Source organism: Lissotriton vulgaris, chromosome 5 (genome assembly GCF_964263255.1).
Source record: "Lissotriton vulgaris chromosome 5, aLisVul1.2, whole genome shotgun sequence".
Taxonomy (NCBI): Eukaryota; Metazoa; Chordata; class Amphibia; order Caudata; family Salamandridae; genus Lissotriton; species Lissotriton vulgaris.
The window spans coordinates 344,926,261-344,944,168 of NC_141693.1; the positions used below are offsets into that span (position 1 = coordinate 344,926,261).

General features: G+C 43.3%; 1 protein-coding gene across 4 annotated transcripts in view; it reads right to left on the reverse strand.

Annotated features, from left to right (window-relative positions):
* Positions 1-17,908, reverse strand: part of PLEKHG5 (pleckstrin homology and RhoGEF domain containing G5) — a 575,902-nt gene that overhangs the window by 16,413 nt on the left and 541,581 nt on the right. For all 4 annotated transcript variants that reach the window (XM_086921583.1, XM_086921584.1, XM_086921585.1 and 1 more), the window contains 6 exons: positions 8,544-8,714; positions 6,743-6,838; positions 4,150-4,200; positions 2,206-2,355; positions 1,757-1,867; positions 165-314 (listed from right to left, as the gene is read on the reverse strand). In XM_086921583.1, coding sequence (XP_086777709.1) covers positions 165-314; positions 1,757-1,867; positions 2,206-2,355; positions 4,150-4,200; positions 6,743-6,838; positions 8,544-8,714 — 729 coding nt within the window. The remainder of the gene's footprint in view (positions 1-164; positions 315-1,756; positions 1,868-2,205; positions 2,356-4,149; positions 4,201-6,742; positions 6,839-8,543; positions 8,715-17,908) is intronic.

Genomic DNA, 17,908 nt, shown 5'->3' on the forward strand with positions numbered 1-17,908 from the left:
GTTGCATATTACAAGATACGGTGATGGGGGCAGTCCAGTAGGAACATTTCCTATCTTGCCTAAAGTTCTGAAAATCCTTGCACATCCCAAATTGCAAGCATAATGAGCAATACAGCAAACACATAAAAAAATAAAATATGAATAAAATAACAATGCCTGCTTACCATGATGTGGATGGCCTCCCGCACTTGGGAATCGTCAGTTTTCTTAAGTATTGACTTGAGCAAAAGGGGATATTTGGTGAGACGTTGGTGAGGTTTCACCAGCATATCGTTCAGTTTCAAGCGGTTGCACTGCTTGTGCTTCTCTGCCCACTGAAAGACAGCAATGCCAAGATTACACAATACTGTTAAGGTTAATTCAACAGGGAACTCCAACCCACATTTTACTTTTCACCTGCAGCATCCCAGTTTCCACAATTTCCTGAAATTTGCGTCATATGCTGCTAACGACCCACATGAACTGATCTGAAATATCTGTGATTTTTTTTTTACTTCTGAAGTACATTTTTAGCCTTTTCTATCATTTAGAACAATAGTTTGTTAAATGGTTATGTTTCAGGAGATTTTACAGTTATTTTATTTATTTTGCAATTGACGTAGGGTTTCTTCACTCATTGCCATGATGTGACTTCTTATGATGTCAGCAGCATCAAAGGTCAAGTGATGTCTCTATGTGCTATCACTGGGTCAAACGTTCTGCGAGGTCCCCACAAGTGATGTCAAGGTTGGGGAAATAGTTACGAGTCTACTATGTCATTTTATTTTTGCCTGTAATTTTGGTGGAATGACACTTGTTTACATAGCTTTGTTCACTCAGCTTTCTTGTGGGGCACATCATTCATCTTAAAAACAGTTCTCATCAACACTAAGGGGTCTATTACGAGGTCGGGCGTAAAATCTCTTACCAAAGGTCAGGGGCTTTATGACCGGCATAGTCAGTTTCAATTCTGACAGGTTGATTACAATACCCCCGGTCAGAATTGAAACCGGCTGGTCATTCCGGCTGGCTTCCAATGGCTCAAGGAGCCCATCGTCCACTCGTAACCGGCCCATAATCCATATGGGGGTTTTACGGCGTCCAGATTACGGTGCACGGTTTCCGGCAGGCTTCCCATGCTGGGCTTTCCGACATGGAAAACCTGTCGGAAAGCGTGTTTGGGGGAACCTAGCAGGGCCCCCTTTCCCTTGCGTCCTCTGGTGTGGGGCTGAGTGGGCACCTATGATGCCCACCTGTTAATACCTGCACCTTGTGGCAGGCACCTGGAGGTCCCTGCCACAAGGTGCAGGGATTAACACAATATCTCATTTCTTTATAGGATTGTGTGTTACGGTCGGCTTATGGCCATAACACGAGCTCCCATAGAGAAATGGGAGAATGCGACCGCACATGGGAAGTCGGGACAGCCGACCCGAGGTCAGTCGGTCCCGTTACCGTCACGGTGTCGATCAGAGGAAACGCCAGCCAACATCCTAATAGGCCGCATAGTGATTTGATAGCTATCTTTTATGGTTTACTTTTCACTGACAGTTCTTCCACCTGCACTTTTACTTTCTCGTAAACGAAAGATTCCTCGAAATTGGCAATTTGAGTAAGTTAAGAAATTTTGTATTTTTGGCCCATAGCACAGACTAAAATAAGCATGTTAGTAAACATTTTGTGCTGGAATTATTAAATTTTAAGTACACAGGACATCCCCATCTATTATTATGGTTACTCTTGAAGATGGATTGTTGACAATGATATATATACTTACAGCTACGTAAACTCGGAAGAGATCATTTTCCCTCAAAAGATTCCTCATGTATTCCATGCACCCCTCTTCCTCCATGCAGTACCGAATGTATGGCTTGAAAAGGGTTCCAAACTGTAGGGGATGGTCACACAAGCAAAAGGTAAGCTAAATTCTTACTTAACATTTCTCAAATTCTAACATAAAACGACAGATAAATTGGCCTAACAAATACACAGACATTTAATATTAGGTTTTCTTGCAATAACACTGTATGCAGGTATATACACATTGCTTAATATGCTCCAGCCTAGGCAAATGTATTAAAGAAGGTTTCTGGTGACCAGTACTTGTGTTCCTCTCCTCTTACTAGGCCCTGCATCAACTTCTGCCAGTTTTATAAATTAATCCTTCCCCGACTCCCGTGTAACATATATATGTGTTTCTGAATTTAGAATTGGTGGACACCTCACCATTTTGAATCCTTTGAGGAAATCTACAGGGTTCAGAAGAGTCCTCCCCTTCCTGGCGTTCTCCAGCACCGGCACCATGACGTTGCTCCAGAGGGACTTGTGCAGTTGGATGATCTCCTGAACATTGCTGAATAGCCTCACTGGTTCCACCTGCAATGAAGCGAAGCCCGGCATATGATATGGGGTGACATGAATACACATCTCACTGCTCCCGCTTGGCCCTCACCGAAGCAAGATACAGGCATGCGTCACCAATATCCGCTTACATCCTCTGGCTGATCTGATATTATGACTGCAAAATTTTTACTGATGATCTGCTGGCATTAACCCAAATCCAATTATATGGTGAAATGAATTATGTATTATTATTATTATTAATCACAGGAATTACACATTATCTAAAACGTTTATTTTAAATAAAAAACTAGACTCAATACCACCTCGTCTGTCAACCTCGCACAATCCGTAGTTGAGTCGTCACTCAAGAGACAACAGCACAACTGTCAACTTTATATTTTAAATAAAAAGACTAATTTTACAATAATCCTAAAATGTTCTACTGCCTGAGCCGGTCTCATTCATGATCTAGTTCCTATAAGAATCTAAACATCTTTAATATCTAAGCTACTAAAATGGTCAGAAAGATGTAGTGCATCAATCAGCTATGGAGCACATTTAACCCCTTCGATGCTGATGACGAGCTCAGCTCGTCATCAGCCACGGTGGTCGTGTGCGGCCGACGAGCTGAGCTCGTCATCTAACGCGGCTTTTAGAAAAAAGCCGCGTAGCGGAAAAATAACTGCTGCAGCGATGCGGTGAAGAAATTTTCTCGAAGGATTTAATGCTCTTTTATCACTTGAATGTTTGGTCTTTCTTTTTGTTTCATTATGTTTGTAGGTATCAAATATTACTCTAACACAAAAGAGCTCTAAATATGTACGAGTTCAAATTGGTCACCTAGGTTGGGGCCTGGCTACATAAGGAATCTGTCAAATGTTGTGCTACATTGTCTTTACTAAGTCACACTTTCGTTTAAGTTCCAATATTACATTTCTCGGCAGAAAGTAATGCTCTTAAAATAGCCTGTGCTAAGGAGCTCATGTGATGGTATTTCATCTCAGTACAGTACGCTATTTATACACTGGCTAAAAAATGTAATTTTGCTGCACATCTCTGACATTTAAAGAATTATTTTTTTGTCGGTGTATAAATAGCCTACTGGGATGAAATAATGTCACATGATATCCTTTGAAATGTAATATTGCAGCTTAAGCGAAAGGGTGCTATTAAACACTTTCAATACATATAAATGGACACTACAAGACAAACGTGAAAGAACGCCTCACATACTTTACCATATAAAATATGAAAGATATCAGGTATTCATCTGCAAGTCTAAAACTTGAGAATAAAAACTCATTTGTATATTTCACAGAATCGATTGTGGTTGCTAGCTCTGGGAGGCATCTAACTTTATACAATAGGGCAATAAATGGTTGCGTATTATTACTGTATGGCTTTGTTTTATGTATTGTTAAAACTGAATAAAAATTTCTTAAACAGAAAAGTCCGAAGAACCCAGATTTTCAGTGATCATTTCTAATTTCTATTAAAAATTTGCTCATAGGTATATATAAAAACTGTGAGAAACACTCAACAGATGCAAAACATGCCCTTTCAGTTCAGTATTTTTTCAATTGACAAGGTCTCCATTAATTGCACGAAAGCTACAGAAGTTTGGCGAGTTCCAGCTTCGGAAATGAAAACGTCAGTAAAGCAAAATTTCACAGAACTCGCTGGTCATAGCTATGAACAAAACGTGGAGGCAGTGCTTCATTTTCAATATGTGCATGTCATTTAATGTCACTTTTTTCACATTTTAGATTTGAAATATTTTATGTCACAGAAATACAGGAGAAGCTGCAGGTGCGTACGAGCACTTACCTCGCACAAGAGCCCGGATTCCTGGAGGTTTAGCAGGCAACAAAGGAACAGCTGTGGAGACAAAGCAGAAGGCGCGTGTTTTAAAGGGAGGCTCTGGCGCGTCATGTCAGCTCGAGGCTCTTGGCGCGTGCGGCGCAGCGGCGCGAGCGGCAGATTCACAATGTTTTCGAAAGTCGAAGATGATTAATCCACGCTGCTGTCAGCCCCCTGAGCTGTTTGTACAGCCACCACCTTCTCCCTACAAAAGAGCTCATTCATGGAAGGCGGCGCAGGCTTCCCAACCCTGGCCTCGGATCGCGGCTCCCGCTTTTAATAAAGGTCAGAGCAGACATCAGGTAATGAGAGGCAATCACTCCACAATGGGCACCTGAGGCCCACGCGCTCCGAGGTATGCGCTGACGTCACTGGGGTCTCGTGCAAACTGCGTCATCTTCCAGGGCCGCTGGAAGTGTGAGCTGCATAGGAGGGTCAACAGGCAGCCATGCAATGCTGGCGGCAATGACAGATGCAGGCCGTAGACCCCGATGACACCAGTGGAGTACAAGAGTTGGCAATGTTTGGAAGAATTGGGGAGTTTCTGAATAAATGTGTTTGTGGTTTGGTTGATGCTGGTGCTTAGTTGGGGTGTTCTTCGGTGAAATTGGGTGCGTTAATCGTGGCTGCGGGATAGTATTTATGACTGAGGCTGGCATTAAAGTTATTAAACAGGTTATTAAGTTGCTTAGCCGACAGACCGGTCCTAATAAAATAACCTTTTCAGTTTGAACTTCTGAATCTGATTTTCTGTTGCGTCGTCTCGTCTGATATGTAATGAAGAAAATGCGCCAGAAATGTTGGGTTTGTCCTTTGTAAATGAATGTTAAAGGAAAATTTTAAAAACGTGTTTTCTACCCAAAATTAGAACCGTTCTTGTTTTACCGAACCCAGCCACAAGGTGTGTTTGTCTGAAATAAGTGGTCATATGGCGGCAAAGGTACTGGTACAGCATGAACCTACCTAGGCCGCAATGGAGCGATGAACAGCGGGTGAAGCCGAGGGGTACGGTTCAAGATGGTTGTGTTTTAGAGACAGGGTTTCCAAAGGTTCCTTGAAAACGTGTGATTCGGCATCTTACTAAACTGGAGGGGGGTAGGAGCATTCTTGATGTTCGAAAGTAATCCATATCACGGGATCACAGATATGGAAAGCCTGCCCTGGCCTATTTTGATTGCAGCACATGTCTGTCTCACTGATAGTGTCTGCATCATTCACAGGCGTACGGTCTTCTTTCCCAAAGCTGTATGGCTACCTTCGCCAAGCTCTATGTGGCCATTCTGAATCAGTTGTGCGGTCTTCATTCTCACAGCACTATGTGTGTCCTTTCCCACAGTGGTGTATGTGGCCTTCTTAGTGTGTGTGGCTTTCTTCCCTATAGGCAAACCCGCAGCCTACTTTTGAATAATGTAATATGTGCAGAATTCTTTCTTGTGTGTGGGGCGAAGGAGTGGGAGTGGCAGTCTGTGCAACCTTCATTCCCAGCACGGTGAGTCCTCCCTTTGCTCGAATTTAGTGAGTTTAGCCTGCATACCCAGTACAGCCTTTATTTAAAAAAATAAAGCTATATATGCAGCCGCCATTTGCAAAGAAGAATCAGCACTCTTCGTTCCAAAAGAGGGCAAGATGGGAGGCCAAAATATTGTGTGAAGCTGTTGTCAGAGAAGCCGTCTGTGCGTCTTTCTGCTCAGTTTCTCCATTTTCTCCCGTATTCCCTGGCCCCAAAGAAGAATGTCTAGTTGAATTAGATTACTGTCCTGCCTCCGCTCCATCTTTAAGGCTGGAACAACCAACAGCAAATGAGCGGCATTTGGGGAAAGAGGAACTTTGGTGAAAGGACCTGCTTAGTCATGTAACTGGGCAGCTTTTAACCCCTTCGCTGCGGCGGCAATTCCGCCGCAGCGCTGGGGGGGGGGGGGGGGGTTGCTGTGCTCATGATGACGGAGCGGTTCCGTCATGGCCCCACCCGCTCAATAGAACGCGCCGCGCAGGCGCGAAATCAGCGCCGCGCGGCGGCAGGGCCATGACGGAACCGCTCCGTCATGAGCACAGCGCAACCGCGGCTCATGACGGAGCGGCTCCGTCATGAGCATGCAAAGGGTTAAAGGCTTATCAAATGGCAGTAAATGTTTAAAACCATATAGTATACAAATTGGAATAGAAACAAGCAAATCCATCACATGCAAAATATGCAAGGTGGGGCCAGTGCCATAGCACTTCATACAGGAATTTCGACCCCCAAGATGGAGGAGCCCACACTGAACCACAGGGCATTTTATTAAGGCAGGGTTCTTCAACTTCACATCAAACAGTGATGGTCCCCATAGCAGTGAGCTAAGTTACCAACTTTTGGTGGGGTTAATAACCTATAAGGAACTCAAGACTGCTTCACAAATTCTACACCTTGATCCTCTTTCTCCCCATATGTACATATGCGGTGTGAAGCAGGTTTGGACAACACACTCCCTAAAAGCGCAGCTATAGATAATACCCAGATCATACAGGTGGTACACAGTAATAGTGGTACTTCCGAATGTTCCTAAAGAGAGTGCAAACTCACATCAGTGATCACTTTGAGTTTCTTGATGTAGGTGGCCTCTGTGTGTAAAAGCTCCCAGATCGCCTCTTGCTGATGGCACTGCCGTCGAGTCAACGTCTGCAAGAAAAAAAAAAGTAGAGGTAATGGCCAAATAGTTGGCGATAATCTTGTCAGTTTTCCATCCCAGGCCAGAGGCAGTAACCTTAAGATGGTTAGATGGGCTAAATTTGAAGTCATTATAACCTAGGGCCTAAATCTTGTAACATGGGTACAGAAGCTGTTTACAAAACACAAGTCACCTTCGATAGACAGAATAAAATAGAACTCAACCAGATTTTGGAAAATCAAAATACTTTGCTAGTTAGCGACTGGGGCATGATCTCCTTTGAAAACACTTTTATATTGTTTCCCCTGCTCAGAACATCAAAAGGTATGTCAAGCAACGTATTTTAAAAAAAAACTCAATTTCAGTCTAAGAGTCCAAGTACAAGACTCACAGCTAGGCAAGGTGGCCGACAGTGATAACATCCTACCTAGATCCAGCTATTGAAACAACAACACTTTTACCTTTTCTTCGTGTTTACTATATATTCTTAGAGAAATGTGGCTTTGAAGTTGCTGTGAAACAAGACTTTAAGACACCTTTTGCGTGATATGGATTTAGATGGTGGCGGTACTGCTGATATCTCCACTGGAGATATCTCCTCATGGGAGGGTCAGTTGGTGGAATGGTCTCTGCTGTACCACAGCCATGGCCGGGATGATTGCACCAGCAGATTAGCAACTGATGGATGTGTGAGATGTTCCACAATCAGATTTCCTTAACTACTCAGCTTTAGGTCTGGCCCTTAGGGTCTGTAATGTAGACACTGAGTTCCCCTGTGGCTTGCTGGGTTGCTTATAGCTTCCCTCGCCAATTGCAGAGACCGTTCTTGCACTCCAGTAGACCAGAATGGCAAAGGGCAGGAGCCTAGTGAGATTTTCAAAGGGCCACAGGAATTGCTAAATCACTACAAGCAACAATATTTTATCAGTAGGGATGAACACGCAAGAAAGCGCCAGAAGCAAAGAAAAGTAAATGGCTCGTAACATACGTAGATTTCGTTGGTACACAACTGAGCAAGACAACCTTGCTGCCTCGAACAGGGAGTGGATGGTAGATCCTCTTACTAGACATCGCCATGTCTAATTGCAGAACAAGCTGCACAACATCATAAAGACGAGGGATTTGAATTAAGATCAGGTGTATGTGCCCCATTGTGCAGGATATAAGACCCTTCAAATAGCCGGGGAACACAATTGAGAAGTTACAAGAGTGTTTCTGTCATCTCTGCGAGATCAACATTCTTTTAAATAAAAAAAAAAGACCAAGGAAGGTTAAGAGGTGAGACTCCTGTACACAAAACAGGATTTCACAGGTATTCGCCTTTGGCCTACTCTGGAGCTTCCCACCTTCCACTCTCCTTCCACACCATGGCTCATTTCAATGGCTGATCGCCCCAAAAACCCTTTAAATAACCAGACAAACACTATTAAGTGAGAAAGTGCCACCTCTAAAAATTGAATAGCACTGGGACAGACATCCCTTGCAGGCTCTGCATAATGTATGACTGATTCGCCTCTAGTCCGACCCATTTTTAAATTGAACCAGATTGTTGCAAGATCTCCTGGTTTTCTAATAGGCCAGACGGTTTCTCGGGTTGGCCCCAGTACATTTAAATTGTTGAGAACTCCGCTAATCTTCTTAAATATGCATGTTAAATGACGAAAGTAGATAAAAAGAGTGCTTAACTGCTCTTCTATTTGTGAATGGTCTTCTTACCTCGGGAGCCTTGATGATTTCTTGCCAACTGTCCTCAAGACACAGGTGGGTGTCATCCTCTTCTTCCTCCCAAGAATCCTGGTCAAAGCAGAGCTGTTGTGGCAGCTTCGGAAGCCCAAACATGCTGTAGGCGTGGAGTTTGCCCTCCAGCTGTTCCATCTTGTCAATTTCCTGGAAAAGGCATGAAAATGCACACATGCAATGATCATCAAAAACCAAAGATGCAACAAAATAAGACTCATCTTCTAAGTAAATAAAAGACCAAATGTTGGATCAACAAAACACTGCATCCAATACCCTGTGATGCTAAGTTACCACATCAATAATAACAAGAAAGCAATATATAAGTCAATGTATAAGTTCTTCTTGCCTATGATGATCTACGGTCCGGGTCTTTTTCCTAAACATCTAGTTTTCCATCTTAAAATGCACGTCTGTAGGGGTATTGTGTGCACATTTTAATCCTCCCGAAAAACGGTTTTAGGGAAAAGCCTGTCTAGAATCAGACTTCCTATGCTCTCCTGCTTTCAAAGTTTTAGGAAGGGAACAGCACAGTGCAAAGTGCACAGATTTTGCACACACTATCTTAAAATATATATAACTTGAGCTTTATAATACGCTATGAGGCACCTTTCAGTATGAAATGCCAATCACACCCTATGGCCTCCACACAATTCAAACCATAAGCACCTGTGAGAATCCACAATGAGACCACCATAACATATCGCTTTGACATATCCCGATACCTTTGACATATACTTCAGATTCAGTAATCTGTTGAGTTGCACTCTGTTTTGTGGTAACATGGACAGAAGCTCTAGAAATCCCAGAGAATGGGCAGTAGTGTTGCTTCCAACAGTGTTACACACAAAGAAATATTAAGACAAACATAATAGAACCTGCTGCACAGAACATCACACATGCATACAAATTATCACGAATGTGCTATCGATCCAGCAGTCCTGTACCACTTAGACAAAATGCAAAACTGCTCAGACGTGTAACAATCTCAGCATAATCACATACAGATTAACCACTGGGAATCTCACTCAGCCTAGAGATCATATGCAAACAGCGAAGCACATCCTCCCATCACCAAAGGATTCATTCCAAATAGTAAGACATTGCACCCAATCAAATATGTCCATGTGTGGTCCTCCTCCAGTGGAACAGAATGTCAACCTTCATAGGACAGAATGGACCAAAAATGGCCTAGAACAAAATACCTACAACACAATATCATAAAAAGACCAGACTCTTGTCAGCAGTGCATCACATGAACAATGTGAAGAAACACATCTGCAACAGTCCACAGCAGTATGAGGCCCTAGTAAAGATCAATGTGTCTGCTATACAAATGCTGAGGACATTAGAAACTGCAGATTGTTTTATATGGACCCCACCGGTTGCTTTCACCTCCTAAGTCCTTTTTGGTGTTGATTTGAAGTTTGAGATAAGCTATTTATTTTGAAATTCTCCTCCGTCACCTCTTTGATGGGACATCTGAATTCACCTGTTGGCCAGAAATGACTGTGAAGATGTTTCCCTGCACCTTGCTTTAGGCTCAGGCTGCCCATCACTCACATATTTTGGAGATTTAAGACGGACGGATCCTCAAACCTAAAGCCCGTGATTTTGCCATCTGAGAGTAACATGCCCCTCTCTCATGGCGGTTCACGCAGGCAATGTCAGTATCTCTTCCTCAACACCTCAAAACACTCTGCAGGTGGCACAGTTGCAAGAGAACACCAGGTGCCTGGAAAACAGATCAGGCTTAAGTGCCCTATTTATAAGAAGAAGACAGCTTACAAGTAGTGTGCATTTATAATAGTGTTGTTACTCATTGTGGCTGGTGTGGTCTAGGCTGCATTGCAGGGCATACAAAGTGGGCTTTATTAGTGCCATTCGCTGTTTGGTAGACCTAGACACCAGGCCATTCTAAATCCTTGCATCTAGAAGATTAGACCCCGACTGCACCACTTACTGACTGGATTCATCACTGATGCAACTAAACAGCCACAAACGTGTTGGCGCCAACTGAAGACTCCATCATCCAATAATGCAAATGAGAGACAGCGAGGATAATGTGATCAGCAGGAGCGGAGCGATGCCTGGGGACACAGTAGATTTCCCTTTTTGTTGCACCACTACCACGGCTCGTGTGGGGACATTGGGCCAACCCCGTGGGACCGCCCCGGTCAATAGAGCAGCTGCTGTGAGTGGGCTGGACGCCGGCGGATAAGTGAGCGACGAACAATTGAAGCCCGGCTTGCATAGGAGGGAGAGTGACATTATAACACCATGCCAGAAACAAGAGGGGAGCCACTTATGACAAGGGGAACAAAGGCTCCTTTGGACATCAACACAAATTGATGGCCAGGGGATTCTATGTAACGCTTATTTAATTTGCGCATGTATTTGGACGCATACATTGAGTAAGCGAGCTATTGTTCAACCTTGGTGTGGCAATGAGAGCACGCATATCACTGCAAGACTATTGAAAGAAATGATGACCACTCACATTGCTAGTGAAAGCACACAAAACACACACACACAACACAAACATTAGATCTTGGACATCGGTGTCGGATACTCATGAATAAGCTATGATCCTGCACTCTAGCGAGTTGTCAGAAAAGTACCGGAGGCATCAGCTTCGTAGACTGATGGTAGCCCAGGAACTATCCATGGCCCCTTCAGTACCCCCTACATTGTAAAGAGGAGGACACGACTCCAAAGGGGCAATACATCAGATCCAATAAAGGAAGGTTCAAGTCTAGTTACATGTATTGTATTGTAATTGCATTTATATAGAGCTTACTACCCCGGATGAGGCGTCTAAGAGCTTTTTCGGCAAGTAGCACGCTACTACGGGACCCATAGAGGATTAGTGTTGAATTTGTATAGTGAGACATGCAAGTACAATTTAAGTGGTGGGTAGGTTAGTCAGTTATTTGGATTTGAAATTATGGCAGAAGGATAGAGGAGGAAAAACGGTTTGTATTTATATAGCGCCTGTTACCCCTGATGGGGTGTTGAAGCACACTATTCAGGAAGCCCATAAAGGATTAGTGGTGAATTATAATGGTGAAATATGAAAGTAATTTGAGTGGTGGATATTAGTCAGTTATTTGGAGTGAGAAGGATAGCGGAGGGATAAAAGGGGAAGAAAGGTTTGCATTCATAGAGCACTTGTTACCCCTGTTGGATGTTGAAGCGCTTTTCTGGCGAGTAGCACGCCACTCCGGAACCCATAAAGGATTAGTTTTGAAAATTAGTATAGTAAAATATGAAGTAATTTGAGCAGTGGATATGTTATTCAGTTATTTGAGTAGAGAAGGGTAGGTGGCGGGATAGAAGAGGGAAAGAGGTTTGTATTTATAAAGCGCGTGCTACCCCTGATGGGGTTTTGAAGCGCAAGTAGCATGCTACTCTGGAACCCATGAGGATTAGTATTGAAATAGTATGGTGAAACATGAGAGTAATTTTAGTGTTGGATATGTTAATTATTTGGATTGAGAAGGGTTGGGGAGGGGTAGAAAAGGGAAAAGGTTTGCATCTATATAGCGCTTGTAAGCCTGATGGGGTGTCGAGACGCTTTAATGGCGAGTAGCACGCTACTCTGGAACCCATAAATGTGGTGCTCTTTCCTGTCTGGAGAGGTAACTGGGGCAGACACAGTGACTCAATGTGTGGGTACAGATGAAGCCGCTGTGCAACCTCTGAGAATTTACTTGCCAGAGGAGAAATGATCATACCATGCACGCGCCACTAACACACGGTGTAAGCAATCCTTTGGCACTTGTAGGTGTTGCAGATTCTACGTGAGCAGTTGGTTTGCTGGGTTCTGGTCGCCCTCATTCGTACCCTTTTGATAGCGAAGCCCGGTTTATAACGACCACAGCTCATGTCCCCGTGTGCATGTTATAATGGTCCTGAAGACCTGTAAACATCGGGCAGTGTAGGCCTTGCAATGACTGGGAGTCGGCCAGGCACCCGAGAGCCGCCATTTGCTTTGTTTTCAAGGGCTCCTCACAGCACGCAATGTAAAACTGGCAGATGTCACAGCGCCCCCTTACACCGACGGTCACACTGCAGCTCCCTGACAAACAAGTCAGAACCAGCCCTGCCCCTAAGTGCTTGGACCCAGATTTGCAAGCCAAGAGAGTTAAGTTCCTGTCCTCCCCTCCCCATCCTTAGACTTGCAGTCGTCCCACAATTTATTCATTTTTATTTCATTTATTTGAGTTTTATATAGCGCTGACTGGAATTAAATTAGCGACGGGTATTAGAAAGATTCACCAGCTCAAAAACAAGCACGGAGTGGTGACTGCAAATGAAAGCGGTGAAAATTAGCCTTTTTAAGGAGAAAGTAATGCCTTTGCAGGTGGGGCCGTTTTATGGAGCCTGCAGCCCTAGGGGAGTATTACACCAATGAGCACCTCTTATATTTCTGCGAGTCCCAGTGACAGCAGTAGTTGCAACCCTGACCTAATTTTGCGTGGATGGCGTCAGAAGGTACGAGCGTGCAGGAACGGCAGAAGTGTTCAGTGTGGCAGCTCCACTTCAACACGATGCCTACACTTTCAAGGCACAGAGCGAACTCTACTTTTAAACACACAATATGATCAGTGAGAAAGCACAAGAACTTCTGAACATGGAATCAGTGATTTGAATAGGACGGTGCCAGCAGCATGCCTGCCTGCTATGCTTAAACAGGGCAGTAGAAGCATAATCTCACGGTAAACATATCACACGTTTAACAGGGTACTATAGAACCTCATAGTAAGCATATCACACATTTAACAGGGCAATACACGATACAAGCAGCTCATAGTAAACATATCACACGTTTAACAGGGTACTATAGAACCTCAGAGTAAGCATATCACACATTTAACAGGACAATACAAGCTACAAGCACCTCATAGTAAACATATCACATGTTTAACAGGGTACTATAGAACCTCATAGTGCGCATATCACACCTTTAACAGGACAATACAAGCACCTCGTAGTAAGCTAGTAAGCATAACACACTTTTAACAGGAATGCAAGCATCTCGTACTGAGCAATTACTCTTCTATACGGGTAGTACATGCACCTCACAGCTTTAACAGGGCAGTACAAGCACCTTGTAACAGGATTATTATAATTTTAACCGGGCAGTACAAGAACGTCATAGTAAGCATATTGCATTTTAACAGGGCAGTATAGCGACCGATAGTAAGCATATTACACTTTCAAACAGGCAGTACAGGCCCTTCATAGCTTTCTACCAGGGCAGCAGAAGCCCCTTGTAGCATGATTATTATACTTTTAACGAGGCACCAGAGATTCCTCAAACATGCATGCTTTACCGTGAACAAGGCAGTACGAGCATCTCGTAGCATTATTATGCCTCTAACAGGGCGGTACAAGCGCCTCATATTAAGCATATTGCACTTAAAACAGGACACTGCATACAGCTTATGGGTTTTTAAAATGCACTACAAGCACCTCGTAGCATGGGTATGATACTGTTAACAGGGCAGTAAAGCATTAAAGCAACTTGAAGCATTAGTTTAATATTTTAGTAGGACAGGAGCTTTCTTTTTTACCACAATGGCTGTACCCATAACCATTAGTTATTTATTTGTTGCCAACCACGGCCTTTCGATTCGAAATGCTGGACATAAAGAAGTTGAGGGTGTCAGGTATACAGGAGGTTTGAGCTTTTTAAATTAAGCACAAACATGAATTGATGAGGTGAGAGTACACAACGAAGACAGATGTTTTACAAGCATACTTTATTCCAATATGATGCACGAGCAGTGATATATATATATTTTTTCCCACAAGACAAAGGCCGTGTATTAGAGGGTGCTGCCACTTCTTAGCGCAAATGGAATGCATTTTCTTTAGAAAACAGCATTCACATTCATTTGTGCGGATTATACTTTCAGTGTAATGGGGACAGCAGTTCTCAGTAGCAATGTTCTTTATGAAACAGGCCGGTGCATGATGGTTAGTCACAGGGCCTACTTAGGTCCACTGTGCACTCTCGCTGCTTACGGGGCAGTCTGGTTTGCGGGGTCATGTAGCGTCCGCCTGCTGTTGGTTATCCTAAGGTGGCTTCAGCAGTGAATCTGGCACGTGGACGCGATGAGGACACACTGTGCTATCATGGCACAAAGATTACAAGCTTAAAACCGATGTTCTATTAATACCTTATAATACGCCAAGGGAAGGCAGGCTGGTTCCCTACCATGCTCCTCGCCGCCCACGGCCACCTAAGGCCAGGGAAACAGGCTGAGCAGAACCCTCTGACAGCAGAACCGTTCAAACCAGGCTGGATCAATGTCACAAGCTGCCCAGGGCACAGATTCATACATGATCCATCTAGGAACCGGAAGTAGCCTTGCAAAACATTTTGATACGATCTCCTTATTTCTCCAAAGTAGTACAGTGAGTGCAACTTCCTTGTGAAGTGTTTGGCGGGGTGCAGCAGGGTTCAGTTGACATGAACATTTTTTTTTAAATGGCCCTAAATTTGCGTTTTAAACTCTAGGTCTGACCATGTACACAAGAGCATGATTCTTCAGCAGCAGCAAAACCAGCCCAAACAGTACTAGCCCGCTGGTAAAGCTCCCGCTTTCTCTGTGAAGAAGGTTTCTAACAGTAACTCTGGCTCAGACAGCAGATATCCCCACTAGGCCAGCCAGTCCAGTACCTCTGCCCACCCTCGATCATGCCTCTAGAATAATGGGGTAACCCAGTGCCCCATAGAACCTGGGTGTATATAATGTAAAGTAATGTTGGTTCTGTCGGGTACAGAATTGCTTTACCACTTACTAAATAATAGACAGTGAAGAGAAAATGTATTACTCCAACACTTAATCAATGGAAAAGAGAAAAAAACAGTAAAAACACACCAGTCATGAATAAATCAAAAGAATGTATTAAACAATTAATCACTTTTTTACAATATTTGTGGTATAGCAATGACATGGTAAGGCTGTCACAGGCAATAAAAGATATTTTGAGAATGGCACAAGGGTGATTAAATGACAGAAGTGCAAAAAAAAAGTGCTAAATATACAATATATACAGTGCTGTAAGAATGGTTAATCAAAAATCATCCATCCCTAAGTACATGAAACTCCAGTCCAACTAGGACTTAGTTTGCCTTTCACATGGAGTGGAGAGAATAGGGTTTAGCTTAGACAAGCACGTCGACATTTTGACCCAGAAGAGTGCGTAAATTGGAGTGGAGAGAATAGGGTTTAGCTTAGACAAGCAGGTCGACATTTTGACCCAGAAGAGTGCGTAAATTGAAGGTGGTCAGGAAGGGTCTTCCTCAGGACGAAGGAAACAAGGACAGCCCGAATGGTGGTAATAAATACCAAAGTAGATCTTCCACAATAGATCCACCGTAGGCTGGATTCAGGTCAGTTTTCGTGATTAATCATCTTCCGCTTTCCATTCTTCAAGCCGCACCATTAGAGCAATTGAATAGTGCCGTTACCGTCCCCAGTTTTGAGTCATCACGAAAACTGACCTGAATCCAACCTATGGTGGATCTATCGTGGAAGATCTCCTTTGGTATTTATTACCTACATTTGGGCATTCCTTGTTTCCTTCATCCTGAGGAAGACCCGTCGTGACCACCTTCAATTTATGCAAAAGTTCTCAAAATATCTTTGTTTATTGCCTGTGACAGCCTTACCATGTCATTTCTATAGCACAAAAAATGTAAAAAAGTGATTAATTAATACATTCCTTTGATGTATTCATGATTGTTGTTTTTCTCTCTCTTCCATTGATTTAGTGTTGGAGTAATTAATTTTCTATTCACTATTATTTATTAAGTGGTAAAGCAATTCTGTACCCGAAAGAACCAACATCACTCTTGATAATGGCACGTTCTTCAGCTTTACCCTTGCATTCTTTGTGGTATTAGTGCCTTCCGTCGGTCTTAGAGCCAGCTTTAATGCACGTGCGAGCTAACTCCGGCTGAGCCGAAGCTGGACCTTCCATATCTTGTGTGTGTAGAACAATATGTTATATAGCGTGGACTCGGGAATGGTGCTTGCTCAGGCTAAGAAAGTGCACACTCTTGTGTCCCACTACCCTCCTGTCCTCCATTATGGGCAAGTTAAGATTATTCTGCCTCTTTACAGTGGCCTTCTAGTTTGATGAACTTTGCAGTGTTTATCCACCATCCAATATTATGCTTCAAATGCATGATCGAAGATACATGATGTTCACTCCACTACGTACTATAAAGTCACACGTACAGAAGGTTTTACCAGCTCTGCTGAGAACTCTGCAATTCTAAGATAAAGACTTCTGGGCAATCAAATGTAAATATTAAAACAGTGTAGACTACTTTAAAGTCCAGGGTTTTTTGTGCTGGCTCTTGAGGGTGTTTCCAGGGCTCGACTTGTGAAACCTTTAGCTAGATCACCAGCTTCATATTTTTCCCAAAAATATAGATCATTAAAAATATACATCCCTGAACAAACATCAAGGGTCTTTAAGTAAGCAATCTTCAGTCAATGTTCTACTCAACTGCCATTCATATTTTGCCTCTGCCACCACAACATACAGCATGGGACAATGGGGCAGCTCAACAATTGGCTCTCTTGCATTGTAAAGGACTGCTTTTGACGGATCACAGGTGGACAGCCATCTATTAAGGAATGCACTTCAGAGCTTGGGCTAGTGTGCCTGGGCTGTCCTTTATTTTGTATACTTTGTGTATATTTGACAATGTTTTTTGCATATTGCCCAAGCATCCTTGACAAGGCGAGATCGATTGGTTTTGCCAATGCTTGTTCTACAAGCACCTCAGATTGTTGACAGCAGATTCTCATATCACTCTTGGCCTCTACTAGCACCCTCCAGTCTCCTATCTTGTCCTTGTGTTATTTCCTACAGCTGAAAAAAACTGCTTGCTGCTTTAGGATTGGATTGCACAGTATTTATATTGCTACTAAATATACAATATCCTTCCATTCACAATACGCAGATGTAAGCTACTGAGTCCCACCAGGCATAGGGAAGGTAAACCAAGTAACATGTAGATAACATTAATATACATACACAACACCCATCACAGACTCTGATCAGCCTTCTGGTGCCTACATAAAAAGCAATAAATTCTAGGTGCGAAATGGATGATTGAACTCGGATTGAGTCGCTGAGAAGACCATCAACGCAGAACTGACAAGGTTCATTGAACATAATGCCATTCTCGACCCTTCTCAATCCGGATTCTGCAGCAACCACAGCACCGTGACCACCCTACTCGCCGCCACAAATGACATCCGCACCCTCCTCGACCAAGGGCACAACGCAGCACTGATTCTACTCGACCTGTC